Source organism: Mus caroli, unplaced genomic scaffold, assembly GCF_978045245.1.
Source record: "Mus caroli unplaced genomic scaffold, Mus_caroli_1 scaffold_19, whole genome shotgun sequence".
NCBI classification, from domain to species: domain Eukaryota; kingdom Metazoa; phylum Chordata; class Mammalia; order Rodentia; family Muridae; genus Mus; species Mus caroli.
In genome coordinates, this window is record NW_028227274.1 from 61,385,528 (window position 1) to 61,402,069 (window position 16,542).

Below are 16,542 nucleotides of genomic sequence, written 5' to 3' on the forward strand. Positions count from 1 at the left end.
CAGGAAACATGGCTGTTCAGCCCCATGTTTCAGAGCAACAAGACTCTGATTATCCAGGGACTAGAGGTAGAATTTGATGCCATAATGTTCTCTGGACAAAGTTCATTCCGTTTGTTTTCTGTGCCAAGCTTGGTTGGAGTGTTGTGGCTAAACTCCTTAAAAATTGTAGGCGGTAAGCTCTTGACCTAAATTTCAGGGTGAAGTTTCTGCATTGTAACCAGTTGAAAGGCCATCCAGGAAAGTTAGAGGTCAGTGAAAATGACCAGTCCTTGGCTGACTTGGTCAAGTATAGAAGTCTGCAAAGACTATTTGACGAATAAATTGAAAGAAAGTTTGTTTCTCCATAGTAAACATGGAGGAACTCTTGAGAGAATGATGCTCCCCCCCCTTTTTTTTAAAAAAAAAAATCAAGGCCTAAGACAGAAGAATAAATCAAGTGTACCATCCACTTCATCTCTTATAAAGATAGCAAGCAAGGCTAACTCTAGCAAAGAGTTAATTATGTTCTGGAACCAGAGTATACGCCTCGACAACATAAACTGGAATTTTACTCCTTTCCTCAAAGAAAGCTTTGGGAGATCAATTCCTATGTGGTGGAGAAAGGCAGCCCACTCAGTCCACATAGGTCAGAAAGCATCCTTTGCTATCTGACCAAGCAATGTGGAAACTAAGCCATGGGGCTTTCTCTTCTGCTGGCGTTCCCTTTTCGGCTCCATCAACCTGGGGTCTTCTGTATAGTAAAGCTTATGCACTCACATATGCCTTGATCCCTGAATGTAAGGGACATTATACTATGAATGGACCCATAGACAAAGGAAATGAGGACCTGCCATGTTCTGTTCAGTCTGATAGAAAAGCACACTTGCCTCTTTCACAGTCACCCAGATAATGTACGATGAGACGATTTTGATGATGTGCAGCTCCAAGATCCACCACATAAACACCTGCAACTTGTGGAAATACTCCAGGAATTTTAGAAAGAGCACAGTGAGCCGGTCAATCACCAGGTGCCACTTGTTCCTGAGGTCTGCAAAGCAGTAAATAACAACGAGACGCGTGACCGTTTTTGGTGTTATTAGTGGGGACATTCTTGTTCCTTTCAGGATAGAGTGAGAAGCCACTCAAGAGTCACCGCACAAATTCTATAAACCTGGAGAGGAAGTATCCAAGACCGCCCCCTCCCCCCATGCCATGCTGCTGATTGTGGATGTACGTTCAAACACAAGGGACAAGTTTACTCCATGTGCCTTTTAATTAAACCAGTGCAAAGGGTTCTGGCTTGACTTACTTTCAAGACTGTGATAAATCATCTGAGCTCTCTATAAATGGCATCTTTTCACCTAAGCATTGCTTCTACCAGTGACAGATGAATGGATAAGGTTCTCCCATCTCCTTTGACAAGCATACTCTGCAGGTTGGCCGTGGGCAGAGATGGCTTGTTCCTCCTCAGAGCCAGCATGGTTTCCTGAAGTGTGCTCCTAATTGTCTTAATCCAAACAGCCATTGTATTTTTCTACCTCAGGGGCTCACATCAGTCTAGCCCTGACCTGGCCAACCCCACTGGAAGCCACATGGGATTGGTTTTGTCTTCTCATGCTTTAGTTCTGGGGTGTGCCCACCTGTAAGAGGTAGTTTTAATGTGACTATTCTTGGCTCTGAAAACTCAGGGAGGTTTTAGTTACACTGAAAAATAGTTATTACAGAGTGACTCAGATGACAGTCAATGGAGAGAAGCAATTTAGAGGGATGTACAACATAGCAATAAGGGTATGGAGGGATTTTTGATGGGACCTTTAGTAAGGGCCAAAGTCCTCTTCATTGTCATATAATGAAATTTCACACACACACACACACACACACACACACACACACACACACACAGAGTGCGACAACTGCAGTTCAGATGTGAACAACACATTTGGTTCTTGCCTTGGGTCTTCTGAGATGAGTTAGAGAAGGGAACAAGGCCTTTAAGAGTAATTTTCCTCCACTGCATTTTTGGTTTTCTGATTTTGTTTAGCAGACAACCCAGCTAAGACATGTGCAGCATTTCCCACCCTGACCCAGAGGCTACATTGCCTCCCTTTCTGAGCATTACAGCATCCTTGAGCATCCTCTGCTGGATAACACCAATAGCCATGGTGCCCCATCCCCCTCATTCCTGGTCATTACAGGTCTAGAAAGAAAGTTTTTTGAAAAGCCTTAAATACAACCGGGAACATGACCACTTTTTTGTGTTATTAGTCAGAGAATATCTCACAACTTTCAGGAGGCAATGAGGAAGAGAGCTCTTAAGTCAGTGCTATCCAAAACCTTTCAGGGCACCAGCTTGAAAGGACCAGTATTCAACTGCACAGCGCCTCCTCTAGGTTTGATAGTCTAAAAGCATTGGACCAGAACTAGCAATGTATCCATAGCCATTCCTCTCCTTGACGAGCCTCAGAATGCCTTTCACAAGAACGAGTCTCTGAAGGTGATGTGAGGAATTGTCAGTGCTCCATGCACGGGCCTGTTTTTGCTTGTAGTAGGACAGGTTCTGTGAGAGGTTCTCAACAGCAGAGGATAGAACACACCCCTCTGGGTCTCTTCCTGGGCACTCTGCCTATCTTCAGGGATTGTTAGCAAACCATCTGCTCTCTTCCCTTCCAGCTAGATGAAAAGGACCTCACTGCAGTAAGTGGAATAGTAATATTATCATTATAGCAACCGAACCCATTCTGCAAGTTTTATTAGAATCACAGATAGGGTCCTTTGGAGCAAGTCACATTGTCATTCGTGCCGATAGGGCAGCTGTTGAGAGAGGCTGATTACCTGAGCTTTCTTCTTCCTCGGATTCCTCTTCTTCATCTTCCTCCTCCTCAGACTCATCACTGTCTTTCCCAGCCTCACCCTTCTCTGTCTTCTTGACACACTCTTCTGGCCTCTCCTCCCCAGACTCTGCCAACTTCTGCACCTCAGGCTTATCAAGGCTGGCGGTCATATTCATGATGGCTAAGTCTGGGAGACTTCCTTCAGGGTGGGCCAACCTGTGAGCAGAGAGAAGCTGGGTGAGAAGAGGAAGGGGTGCCAGAAGGGAGCGATCGAGGGGCAAGTGATGGAGGCCAAACGGAAGCAACTCAGTATGTGTACAAGGACCTCGAGCTGTGGGTGTTAGCATCTCACCGCGTTTTTGTCGGTTTGTTTGTTTTAAGTTCTTTCTAAAAACAAACTGTCAACTCATCTTTGTTAGCTTTTCTTATTCAGGTTCTAGCGATTGGTCAGGAATGAGAGCTATTGACACCTAAACTTGACATTTTTTTCCTGGAGGAGAAAAATGGTCAGAGTTTAGGATGTAGAAGCATGGAATGGCGTCATGTAGAGCGAGCATTTCATGGCTTCACATGGGGGACTTACTCATTCTGGTGGATTGGTAATTTTTTCTTGATGCTGCTCAAAGTAATTGAAATAGAAAGGGAAAAAAAAGGAGATGAGAACAGAGGAGTTATAAGGATGTCAGAGATCACATTCATGCTCTATATAATCCACTATCCCATCGGGGTTATGCTGGGTGCATTGACGACCTAATGCCAAGTGCATTCCAGCAGGTCGCCAGTAGGTGCTTTCACTGCAAGTCTAGGCTCAGCAATGGTCTGAGTTGACGCGATGGTTGGTTTGTAAAGGAGAGGATACAGAGTCAAAGTGCACCACGCTCTTTACGTAAGGTTCCGAACCATCTTGCAAGAACCACGCCATTCACGTATAGCCTAAGTCTTTTCAAATCCTTAAGTAATGTAAGCTCTCAGTAAGCCTTGGCATTGGCTGATTTCATGCTACCAGCGTCTAAAGCATAACGCCAGGAGAGAGGAGCACACACTTTCAGCTTTAGGCATCTTTATCACATCCTGTCTGTGGACCACTGATGTGAACTGTGGACTCAAAGCTTCAGGGGATCCGGTAGGAGCCAGAGCCAGAGCAGAGCCAGAGCAAGAGTGCAGGGGTGGGGGTGGGGCATTTACTGCCCTCGCAGCAGCTGGGGTCCCACAGTTTACTTCATAGCAGGCAGCCCAAGTGAGGGCTTTTCCAACACTCTATTTTTGAGATGGAGTATTATGTTGATTAGGCTGCCCTCAAAACCCCCAGGCCAAGCAACCATCCTTTAGCCACTTAGTGGCTGGACTGCGGGCAAGTCCCATATGCCGAACTTCCTAATTGTTTCAACCGATGAAAAGCTCTTTATTCCTATTCAAGTTAATGTCATAAGAGACACTAGATAATACAGTGTATATTATGAACATGTATTCTGGAAACTCTAATCATCTTTTCATTTGTAATAATTATTCCACACATTTCTACCTGGTTATGCCAGAATAGATAATACTATCCTATAAGCAGGATTGTGGAATCTCAGGAAATTATTTATTTTTCTTAAACTTAGTTAAGTTTCTATCAAATAAGTAGGTCTCTTTGGACAAAGTCTGAGCTATCATCATTAATATGATACTTGAAGACAAACCTGTGGTTTGAAGATGCTGAATTGAGTCCACATTGTCCTTGGGTTTTTAGATAGTATCATAAAAATGATATTCTCTTAAGTAGGGGCCAATCAAGTAGATTATCATATGCTAGGAGCCAACTGCTAATTAAATGCAGAAGGAGTGTATGAGCAGAGTTCAGCCTAGGGGTGTAGCTGGGGATGGATTATGCTGGAATCATACTTTCTTGCCTTCTCATTTCTGGGAAGTTGAACAGTTTTAAAATGAAACACTTTTTCTTTTTCTACAACTGTACATTCACATCATGGATAACACCTACCAACCATGATTTGTCAGGGTATGACACGTATATGACATCTGCATGAGAAGTGTTTGGGTAATTGGGTGAAGTAGCAGGCTGGTGTCACAGTCATCAGTATCCACTTATTCTGGAACTGCTGTAGGCCTGCATTTTTATCATCAGAAGGACATCTGACATCAGGACAAAGTCTTTAGCCATTTAGGCTATAGAACTGTGATCTTGGATTACATTTTAAAGACAGCATAAACCTTGAACTGAAAAGACACCTTTCTAATACTCCCTGCTAATTGTAGAATGAAACTCCTAGTCACAAGGCTATTTCTAAAGCCACTACTAAGACCACACTGCAAAATTTCCTCAGCAAAGATGCTCAAAACTGCTGAATCATAGCTAGGGCACTCTGAGGACACCAGTTAAATCAGCAGTGTGGAAGAAGATACTGGAGTGAAGATTTTGGAAGGGGCTCTACACTGACTTCTAGACGCTTCTCTACAAAATCTCTGGACCAGATGAATCTGAGAGTAGAAGAGACCTGGGCTCCTCCACATGTTTATTGCACTCTGATTTAATCCATGAAGAAAGATGGGGTGGGGATGGGGCATCCTGGCATCCCTCAGGACAGTGTAATCTCAGGCATATATGATGGCTGGCACAAAAGGAAAAGGGGAGTGCGATAACTCTCTTGAGAATTTCATTGGCTGTTATCTTTCATGACACATCCAGGAAAATGTGTGCACATAAAATATGCACAGTGAAAATATTTTAAATGCCTGATTGGTTGAAGCATGTCCCTTAAAAAAGCCATGCAATCTTTTTCATCTCTCTCATTTTTAATCTTTGTCATACCAGACTAAAAGAGAATAAGATCAATAAGAATGTCAAAAGCCAAGGATGTAGGAAACAGAATCCCCATGCCTACCTACATGGCTTGGCAAAGTACTGGGCTCACCTCCTTAGCCTCAGTCTGCTGTTCTGTAGAGTGGGAACAACTAGGCCTACTGCCAAGGATATTTTAAAAATCGGGGAAGTTTCTGTGAATGATTCATATGAGGAGTAGCTGCAAAGAACTATCGTCACCATCATCTAAGGAGAGATTTTCATGCTTGGGTGTGGTCACCTGCATCCTAAGTTCATCCTCGTGAAAAAGCAGGGGTCCACATGTGCTCTTGCAGGGGTCCACTCAGTGGCAGACAGGGGACCGATTCTTCGCTTGATGATTCTGCTGCCTGCCCATTTGTATATTTAAGAAAACCTCTCTCAAGGAAAATGGCGGGCGTCTCTTTAGGAAATCCCGTCCTTCATGCTTGTTCACGGCTCTGTGTGCAGGTCCTGAACTGCACATACAGGGGGCTGCGGGCTGAATGGATCACTCTCTGCTACACAGAGCAGCCAGACTGCTCTGCAGAAAAGCCGACATCAGCAAAGTTCACTGCAGGGAGAGAGTCCCTGACACTTCAGGGTGCAGAGCTCATAATGTTTGTGGTTCTTTACTGATCGCCGAGAGTATTTAGTGTCCAGAAAGAGGACTTTCTTTAATCTGGAGCACCAGATAGATGTGGGATGAGTGAAGAGAGTCTTTGTTCTGCTTCTTGATATCAAACCATTTCATAGGTCTGTTTCCATAAGAAGTTCATTTTCACCTGTTTACCTTTTTTCAGCTGTCTTTGTGTCCTTGCTGTCCATTTATACACCTGTGTGCATATATGTGTGTGTGTGTGTGCGTGCAAGTGCGTGAGTGTGCATGTGTGTGTGGAGTGGGTGGGTGAGATTCACACTCTGAGCTATGGGCTTCTCACTATTGATTTTAGAATAAGAAAAGCTGATACTCTTCACACACTAATGGAGCAGAGGGCAATGTCTCTTCATGTATTCACCTAATTCTTCCCTTTATAGGCTCAGTGTTTGATACCCTGTTCGATCCGTACATCACATCATCCTAAGTGTGAGCTCTGGGCAATGCTCTGGAAGGCAGCCATCTTGCCCTACACCTCTGCCTCGTGCATGTTCACTCTGCAATTCAGCGAATGTGAGCGAGGGCATTCTGTGCACCAGAGACACTTTCTTCAGTGAAACAAATGATGGGACTTGAGAGCCAAGGTGGTTTAATTTAGTACTCGGACTTGGATTTTGAAAAGCTGCCTATTATATGTAGCAGAGGATGGCCTAGTTGGTCATCAATGGGAGGAGAGGCCCTCAGTCCTATGAAGGCTTCATGCCCCAGTGTAGGGGAATGCCAGGCTCAGGAAGTGGGAGTGTGGGGGGGTTGGTGAGCGGGTGGGGGGGCAGAGGGAGGGGATGGGGGTTTTCAGAGGGGAAACCAGGAAAGAGGATAACATTTGAAATGTAAATAAAGAAAATATCTATTTAAAAAGAAAAAGAAAAAGAAAAAGAAAAGGAAAAGCTGCCTATTAAGCTAGTTTCCATTCAGGAAAGTTGGAAATCTGCCATTGTAAAATCCCTTAGTCTAAATTCTAAGAATTAGAATTATCCTGATTGGGCACTTATGAAATACTCCCTGTAAATGTTCCTTTTACTGAGATAAGGAATGCGGGACGTCAGGAACGGAGACATGCTGTGGATGGGGAGTGTTCACAGTCTTAGAGGTGTCTGACATGTTTCGCAGAGCCCATAGCACTTCTAGATGATGGGATTCTCACAGGAACAGTTGATCTGTGAATTTACGCTCACACCTTATATGTATGGTACTCATTTCTCAGAATAGAATCCGAGCGAGGCTACACATGACTCTGCTTAACACACCATGGAAAGAATGAGTTCATTATTGAGGAAATAGCCAACTTTATAATTGGAAAACTCCCCACAATTTAATCATATTATTCAATTTTTTTCCCCAAGTGACCCAGTCCATGCTATCTTCTTTTACCACATACTTGGTGTAAGGTAATGTCTACCAGCCTTTGTGTAGATATATCTCTTTTTGTAATTCAGAAACTCGCTTGCCTAAGTACATTTGTCTCCTTATAAAACAACATTGGACTTAAATACATTATGCAACAAGGTGCTTACTCTACTGTTCTAATTGCGTAGGTGGTTCTATTAAGGATGCATTTTAAGGGTACCATTCTGAAGCTTGTGTTTTGAAGTAGGAGTCAGGCGTGTTTGATTAATGTTTCCTTGAGGCAGGGTATGCTAGCTTTTCTCCGAGCTCTTTCCATGAGTGAGAGATTTCACTGGAAAGGGGGTAATGGTAAAGCTGAGATATTTGTGGATTTTAGTTATCTGGGGGGTGAGTCAGAATCTTTGCAGAGCATCTCCTAATAAAACGAATGGTACACGCTTTATGAGGAACATCATGCAGAGAGCTCTTTTATCTGGACACAGGGGATATAATTAGCTGCTGAAGAGCACTAACTGGAGAGTTCCCTATTCTCTCTACCCATCAGCTAAAACCCTGAGCTGGAAGTTTTCTCTCACTCTGGCTTCCAGAAGATTCCAGAGAGTCCTAGCACAACGCTTACGTCTATTGCTTTTCTTTGCTCCCCAGCCAGGTGACAGCTAGCCAGCTAGTGACCATATTTGTATTTATTGTGGTGTGGGGACACACTGTGAAATCTAGGGATGTAAAAGATTGGCCTTTAATATTATGATCTTTCTAGCAGAACTGTATTTGGAAATTGATTTTTTTGGGGGGGAGGGAGGGTTGTTTGTTGTTTTATTTGGTGTTGTTTTTAAACCACACACTGTGGTCATTTTCCTTTCATTCAGGAGGCACCTCTCAAATACCAACTATCGAGTGGGGCTGAGGGTTCAGTGATGGGAAGTCTCCTGTGTCTGGCACAGGGCATCCAGACCCAAGGAGCGTATGCCTTTAGCAAGGTAAGACAAGCAGGGTTCTGGAAGGAAACTGTCAGGAAAGCAGCCTGAGAAAAGTGCAGCAGGAATCCAGAGGGAGAGCAGACTAGTGTCAGCAGGATATTGCGTGGATGGAACTGTATGGAGGAGGCAGTTCTTGAGCTGAGCTGTCCCTTCCATGATCAGTGAGGTGTCAAATGCTCAGGCAAGCCTGAAACAAATGCTACCCAAGAACGAAATCAAAGGGACTTACACGTTCAAATCAGAAACAACTGCTGAGCACCAGCTGAAGACCCTGGAGCACTGCCACAAGCCACCGCACAGCACCATTTGGTATCGCCACCAAATGGCTCAGTTTGCAATATACATCCATGAGCATACCTGAGGCCACCGTCCACTATCTGAGGACGCCACTCGTCATTTATAAAGCAGCAAAGGGTTTAACACACGAAGAAAACCATTTTTTTTAAATGAAAGGGAGAGAGAGAAAAAAAAACCATCAGCATACCCACCTATTTATTATTAGGTACACGCGACCATTGACTTTGGCATGGCTGCGCAGAGGGATGGAAGCCCAAGGATGCAGTGGGAGACAGGTGGGAGAGAAAGAGGAGACTGTTAGATAGAGGTAAGGGAGGGGTAGACAGTCTCTTAGGCTTTAGGAAGGTGTATCATCCACACAGACTGTGCCTCGAGGAAGAATCCGGACACCAGGATTCAGGAGCAACGTGAAGTCAGACACATACAGGAAACGGCTCAAGGATCCCACGCCTCTTCAGCCCCTGCTCTCCCATCCCATACTTTACTAAAAAGTAGGAATGCTTGATTTTGAAGATAGACATTATCAAAGAAAGTTAGACTCTGAAGATTAACTTTTGCTCCGTTTTCATACTTTAAAGGAATTCTAAGTAAACCATGAGCAATATATTTTCTTTAGAGTCTTTTAAAACTTTAGCTTAAGAAGTATATCCTAACATGACTCAAAGATGACTTATAATGACATCAAAGTTAATTAAAAGGATTTGTAGAAAATTATTACGTAACTTGTGTTATTGTTCTATTATATATGATCAGTTAATAAGTAAAGCGATATTTCTTGAGTTTGTCTACTGAGAAATTGTAATCTTTTTTCTTATGTATGACATAATTTCTCTCTATAATTCTAGGTAAAATTCCTGTACATTTAAATAACAACAAATTCTACTTCAAGTCCAAGTGATATCTGTCCACATTGAATATGTGCATGCTTACACACACATACAAGACAGGGAGAGGGCAATGGAATATATCAATAAAAACCATAGTTCTGAAATCAACTTAGTAACTACAACGAGGCCATCGATCTCCATTTGCAACCAGGTTTTATAAAGCATCCAAAAGCAAAGAGGTAAGAGAAGGCAAGCAAACAGGGAAGCCAGTCTCATCTGCGAAGATGCTTATCCTCCTCCATCATTTGGGTTTTAATGTGGTCATTGATTAAGACTCAGGACAGATTAAAAAAAACTATAGGGAGATGAAAATTATCAGTAAGAAAAATATGAGAGAATTTTTAAAAGATGCTGTGTATGCCAAATATTTAAATTCAAATTTTATAACCTTTATAGAACCTTCTCACAGAAAACCTCGCGATACCAGAGTTATTGAATTTCTCCAAGGTACTAGAAAACTGTTTCTCAGACTGTAGGGTGAAATCCCATGTAACTCAATGCCTTCCCCTTTCTTGCAAAACGTCTTTACTAAGGGAATGCTCAAGGCTGAGCCACAAGCAGAAATTAGGGGAGCAGTGATCTTGAAGTGGTTGATTAGGTCTGCTGTTTCTTAGCAAATTGACAAGCAAACGTGGTGCTGTTATAGCTGTAGAAAGAAGCCAGCATATACTTGTCCTGGGCAGTAACCCTTCCCAGAACCTGTATAATAGGCATGGCAGTACATGTGTGCTTTGAGGGAATGATGGGCTAAACTCAGTAAACATACTCGGACTGAATCACTTGGTGTCTTAGGGTTACTATTGCTGTGATGAAACACCTTGACTAAAAGCTACTTTGGTGGGGGGAGGATTACTTCATTCACAGTTTTGTATTAGACTTCATTATAAAAAGCAGTGTGGTCAGAAAATTCAGCAGGGCAGGAACCTGGAGGCAGGAACTGATGCAGAAGCCATGGAGGGGTGCTGCTTAGTGGATTGCTCCCCATGGCTTGCTCAGTCTGCTTCCCATGGAACCCAGGACCACCAGCCCAGAGATGGCCCCAATCACAATGGACTGGGCCATTCTCCTTCAATCACTGACTAAGAAAATGCTCTCTCAAGCTTGTCTGCAGCCTGATCTTAAGGAGGCATTTTCTCAACTGAGGCTCCCACTTTTCAGATGACTCTAGCTTGTGTTAACTTGACATAAACTAGCCAGCACAGGCAATTCATCTGGTAAAACCTTTGTTGAGCCTTTTGTCTTCAGTAAAACTGTGGTCCTGAAAATATTTACTCTTTTGTACAAATTATAGCCTACATCCTATTTGATATTAGAAAACCCAGACACATGGCAACAAGAATAAGAGTGACAGAAAGTCTCCACAAACAGGACAAATATTTAAAGAGAAGAAAACACACATTGAAGGGAAGAGAGGGCTTTGGGAACAAAATAAAATAAAAATAAAATAAAATAAAATAAAATAAAATTTAAGTCATCTAGCAATGATCAACAGTTAAATATTACAAATGAAGATTTCTCTATTATCTTTCTCTTCCTCCCTGTCTCTGTCAATGTTTGTCTCTGTCTCTGTCCCTGTCTCTGTCTCTGTCTCTCTCTGTATGCAACGTGTTTGCTCTGCTTTTAATTCACTTTATAGTCTAGGCTGGCTTTGAACTTGTGGCTATATATCCTTTTTTGTCAGCCTCTCAAGTGATGGGATTATAGGCATGTGTCAAGCTTAAAATATGTTTCTAAATTCTTTGAATATGACTTTTGAAAAGTCATCGAGTATTTATAGTTAAATTCAGCACAAATACTGTCAGAATTCAATAATAAATAGTTTCAGCAATGAGTATCTCAGCATAGTGTCAAAAATGATCAAGTCGTGATAATTTCCAATAATTGAGAAGTGTCATCGAGGGTGATTTTCCCACCTACAATTTGTCTATGGAGTTCCTTCAGTTCTAACAACCACTCAGTTTTGAGCACTGAAAAGAAGTAAAGGAAGCAGGAGTTACCTAGGAGAGTTTGGCTTGCCTGCCCTATCTACACGAGGGCAAGTTTACATGGCAACCAGCAAGCATGCTGGGGAGTCTCATGGCTCTGCTGCGTGGGACACACAACACACACACACACACACACACACACACACACACACACACACATACACACACACCATCAGTGAGAAGTTCAAGGTCAAGGTTAAAAGTCCAAGTTAGCTTCTAACTGAAGCAGAATTCCAGAGCGGACTTCTCCTGGATAAAGAAGGAGAGACTTCTCCCATTAGCTCACCTGTAGATGGTGTTGTCTTCTTTGCTGGGGATGGACTTGAGGTCTGTAAGTTCCAGGAACCGATCGTGGAAGTAGTGGAGGTGTAGGATGCAGACGAGCAGAAAGGAAGTGGGGATGAATATGCGAGTGAACAGTTCAGCGACCGTGAACTGCTTCAGGCCGAGGTCCTCGAGCCTGTCGAAGAAGACGAGAAAAGCAAGAAGCTTTCTGGACACTACACTCTGCCCTCTCCCTCACAAACCACAACACTTATCCTCTTAGCTTTTAACATTTACCCCCTCTCCCACTATTCACCAATCCAACCAGCCTGTCTTCTCAGCCGTCAGTACCAACTCATTGTAGCAGAAACCAGCAGCTACGCCCTTATTTTGTTCCAGTACTAATCCTTTTCTAATAGTTTTGGGGTCAGCGTCTCATACGTGTCTGGTTTTCTTTTTAGCCCCACCTCCTATCTGTACTGTACATAGCGGCAGAATTGGCACTAGATTCAGTTTAGGGTCCCTTTTCTTGTACTCTTCTTGGTCAATCCCATGAACTTATCTGCCTTTTTGTTGCCCAAATGGACATATCTACTAACAGCACTGTGATTTCCAGTGCAACTAGACCCACGTTTTCTACTGGAAAGCTACTCCATTGTGACTTCAGACTCAGCAGTGGCCTTGGTTTCTCTCTTTTCCTTGGCAAAGCCATTTTCCACTCTGTCCTCTCCCAAACCATTAAATGGTGCAAACATCTGCCTTACGCAAAATTTAGACATCAGGAAGCATCGCTGCTTGTTCCTGTCATAGTCACTGTACTGGCTGGTTTGTGTGTCAACTTGACACAGGCTGGAGTTATCACAGAGAAAGGAGCCTCTCTTAAGGAAATGCCTCTATGAGATCCAGCTGTAAGGCATTTTCTTAATTAGTGATCAAGGGTGGGAGGGTCTATTGTGGGTGGGCTGGTAGTCCTGGATTCTATAAGAGAGCAAGCTGAGCGATCGAGGGGAAGCAAGCCTGTAAGCAGGACCCCTCCATGGTCTCTGCATCAGCTCCTGCCTCCAAGTTCCAGTCCTGACTTCCTTTGGTGATGAACAGCAATGTGGAAGTATAAGCTGAATTAACCCTTTCCTCTCCAATTTGCTTCTTGGCCACAATGTTTTGTACTGAAATAGTAACCCTGACTAAGACAGTCATGCATGTTTGTTTCATCTGTGGACAACTCTCACATCCAATACACACACACATCCGTTATCTGTCTCTACCCTTTACCCAGTCCAAAGAAGATCTTTCTATTTCTCCCAGGAAAGTTACTCAGTGCATGTGATGATGTCATTTTCTTTCTGTTTTTCATAAATCACACTTCCTTAGCTGCTCAAGGATCTTACAAGATTTGAAGAAAATTATAATGGCAGCCACCATGCAGGAGGAGCTGCAGTAGGCAATTGAGCATCCTGGAGAGAGTCCACCATTTGCACAGCTGAAATGGGTGTACCTTTGAGAGGCACAGCCCCAGGGGCTTTGTCTCAGGATTGCTTCTGGCTATTGATGTGCCTTCTTATGTTTGTCATTGCTATATTTCTTGTATATCTGGCATGCTGTGATTGGACGTGGGAGACTCTCACTGCCTAGAGCTTGGTGTGATTTCCTCCTAGGGGATAGCCCACTCTATCGTGCACTTTCCCTGCAGATCAGCATGAAGATGAACTTTCATAAAATAATATTGTTTAGATGAATTAATGATTTTACAGAATTCCTAATTTGATTTAAATAGCTTCAGGAAGTTAGAGTAATTGATAGAAACTTTAAGGAGATAGTTTAAGTTGCTTTGCCAGAAAGATATGATAAAGTTAGAATTAAGAGCAGAATGTGCCCCTCCCTTGTAGACTAGTAAATAAAGGCTTTGTAGGTTAGAAAAGAAATACAGTGAGCTTTAATGGCTTACAAGTACAGAATTGTACTTGGAAGAGAATAATAGGTTTGGTTCAAGCTAATGATCAAAGAAAACATGCATTCTAGGTTGGGTTTGAGTTCCTGCATCTTGTTTGTAATTTAGAGATAGGGCCACATGTTTCAGTGTGCACCATGAAAAGACAGTATTATGAATAAACAGTCAATAATTCTGAGTCTAAGAATAGAGAATAGATGATTAGCTAGTTTAGCTAAACAAGGCTTCAAAGAGACGATGTAAGATAGGTGATGATCTGTTTCTTGCTAAATACAAATTGTCGTCAGCTAAACACAGGAAATATCTTGCTACTATAGATTGACTTACTTAAACTTTGTTAATTAATGACAAAAGAATTATTGCTTTGGGCTTATGATGAACTTGTGGAGAGAAAAATTGATGGGAAATGTTCAGTTTGATATGAGTTTCAAAAAAATCCATGATCAATAATTTTGTTGTAATTTTCTTTTATGTAGTGATGTTAATCTGTAAAGAATTTGTTTTGTGGTGATTGTTTTTAGAGAATATGTAACTTGTAGCTATGAGGTAATATTTTTCTTACACAGAGAACTCTTTCTTAGGTGGTATCAAAAGGCTAAGAGAAAAAAAATACAGTTGTTTCAAGCAGCTTGTTGGAGTTTATTACATCTACCAAATGTGTATGCATACTTATGTATGTAAAGTTGGTTGGAGCTTTGGCCCATCCACCCAGTGTGTGTATGTGTATGTGTATGTATTTATGTATGTATGAATGAATATAGGTATGTACGTATATGTGTGAAGTTGCTGGAGCTTGTCATGCTTCAACCTCCCTTTCCCTTCCTCTCCTCCCCCTCCCTCTCCCTCTCCCTCTCCCTCTCCCTCTCCCCCTCCCCCTCCCCCTCCCCCTCCCCCTCCCCCTCTCCCTCTCTCTGTATGTATGATCATTTTTTCTTCTCTCTTTTCCTTCTCACTGGCCACCAAAGAATTTAAAGAGTTCAGAGAGTTTCTCACTGGTCACAGGGAGTGCCAGCCCCAGTGAAATTCCTGCTGAGTGATCAATCACCAACTCCACACTTGGCCTTCCTAGGTTTACCCTGTGGTGTCAAAGTTGGCCTTCAACATTCTGATGAGAATAAAATACAAACTTCTTGCGATGCTTCACCCTGGGTATTTGTAATACGCTCCCCCCACCCCACCCTTTCCCCACCTCTCTTGCTATCTTTGCCCATGCTCTCAGCAGGTGAGCTGCCTTGCACCCCCCTGTGCCCAGGGCTACCTCCATCTTGCCTCAGGGCCTTTGTGTTTGCTGTTCTTTCTGCTTGGGATGCTCTCCCATATCCTAGACTCAAAATCCCAGTTTTCTAAGAAACGTTTAGTTACTGATTGTCAGGTCGAGTGTAAATGACACCTGTACAAAGACTCCTGACAAGACGACTCCATTTATTGCTTCCTTCATAGACTGACATATATTTTAATGTACTTATGTGAATCAAGGTAAGTTTTTTTCCCCTGTTTTTCTTTTCCTGTTCTGTTCTGTTCTGTTCATTCTGTTCTGTTTTGTTTTCTCTTTAGCTATCTTTCTTGTTTCCTGTTCTAATCCTGGCATAGGGCAAGTATTCACTAAGCCTCTCTAATGAATCCCAGTGGGTGTATTCACCTGACCATACATAAAACCTTTTCTTTTATTCTTTCTCCTTGACACTTCCACGGGTTTGAATCAAGACCTAGACCTACTTGGATTTCTCCACTAATTACAGAGATTTATAGGAGAAAATCGTGTGCAATCAAGTCCCTCTAGGACAGCATCACAATAGAAACTGTGCCACCAACCACTCCTTAGAGTGGAAGTCTAGACACAGGTAGAAGGCAGGTGAATCCAGGAGCCTCCCACGGGCTGGAAAACTGCTGTGCTGGGAAGCAGAAGGCACAAGAGTATGCTAGAGAGCTGTGTTTTACATGGGACCGACAGGAGATGGCACTGTTCATCACAATGGGGCTGAAAAATCAATCATTTGCCAGACAACCTTTATGGAGTCTCCGCTCCATGGCAAGGTCAGAGCTAGGCAGAGGGAACAGAGAAGAATGGGGTTCTCTGACTTGCCTTTAAGGACCTCACAGACATTCATAGCATCACATCTTACTAAAATTGTCCACAAAGTTTTGGGGGAACAATATGCATCGAGGCTTTTAATGTGTTTGTCTTCTTCCCGTCCCATCCCAGGCACAAATGGCTTACTTTTCTTTCTTTAATCCGGTCATGTTTTGCCACAGGCCCGGGAAGTTTTCAAACTGGTAAGTATATATGAAGATGAGCACCAACATGGTATAAATGACCACCGACATCCAGAAGTACTTCAGGATCTTCCTCCACCACTCATAGTGCACCTGGGAGGCCGCCATTGAAGAACACAGGCAATGAAAAGGGGAAAAATGGTTGCAAAAAGAAAAAAAGTGGCTTGTATAGACATATGGCTTAATTAAGCAAGTTATTGAATACATACACACACACACACACACACACACACACACACACACACACTTTGAAGCAAAGCCTATTTTAGTTTTAGGC

At 42.8% G+C, this 16,542-nt stretch overlaps 1 protein-coding gene across 1 annotated transcript in view; it reads right to left on the bottom strand.

Annotated features, from left to right (window-relative positions):
- The window catches only part of Piezo2 (piezo type mechanosensitive ion channel component 2), a 369,017-nt gene that overhangs the window by 73,884 nt on the left and 278,591 nt on the right, over positions 1-16,542 (bottom strand). Inside the window, exons 15-18 of the mRNA XM_085833455.1 lie at positions 16,210-16,358; positions 12,066-12,239; positions 2,812-3,026; positions 867-1,027 (exon numbers count right to left, since the gene is read on the bottom strand). Of these exons, the coding sequence (XP_085689581.1) occupies positions 867-1,027; positions 2,812-3,026; positions 12,066-12,239; positions 16,210-16,358 (699 nt within the window). The remainder of the gene's footprint in view (positions 1-866; positions 1,028-2,811; positions 3,027-12,065; positions 12,240-16,209; positions 16,359-16,542) is intronic.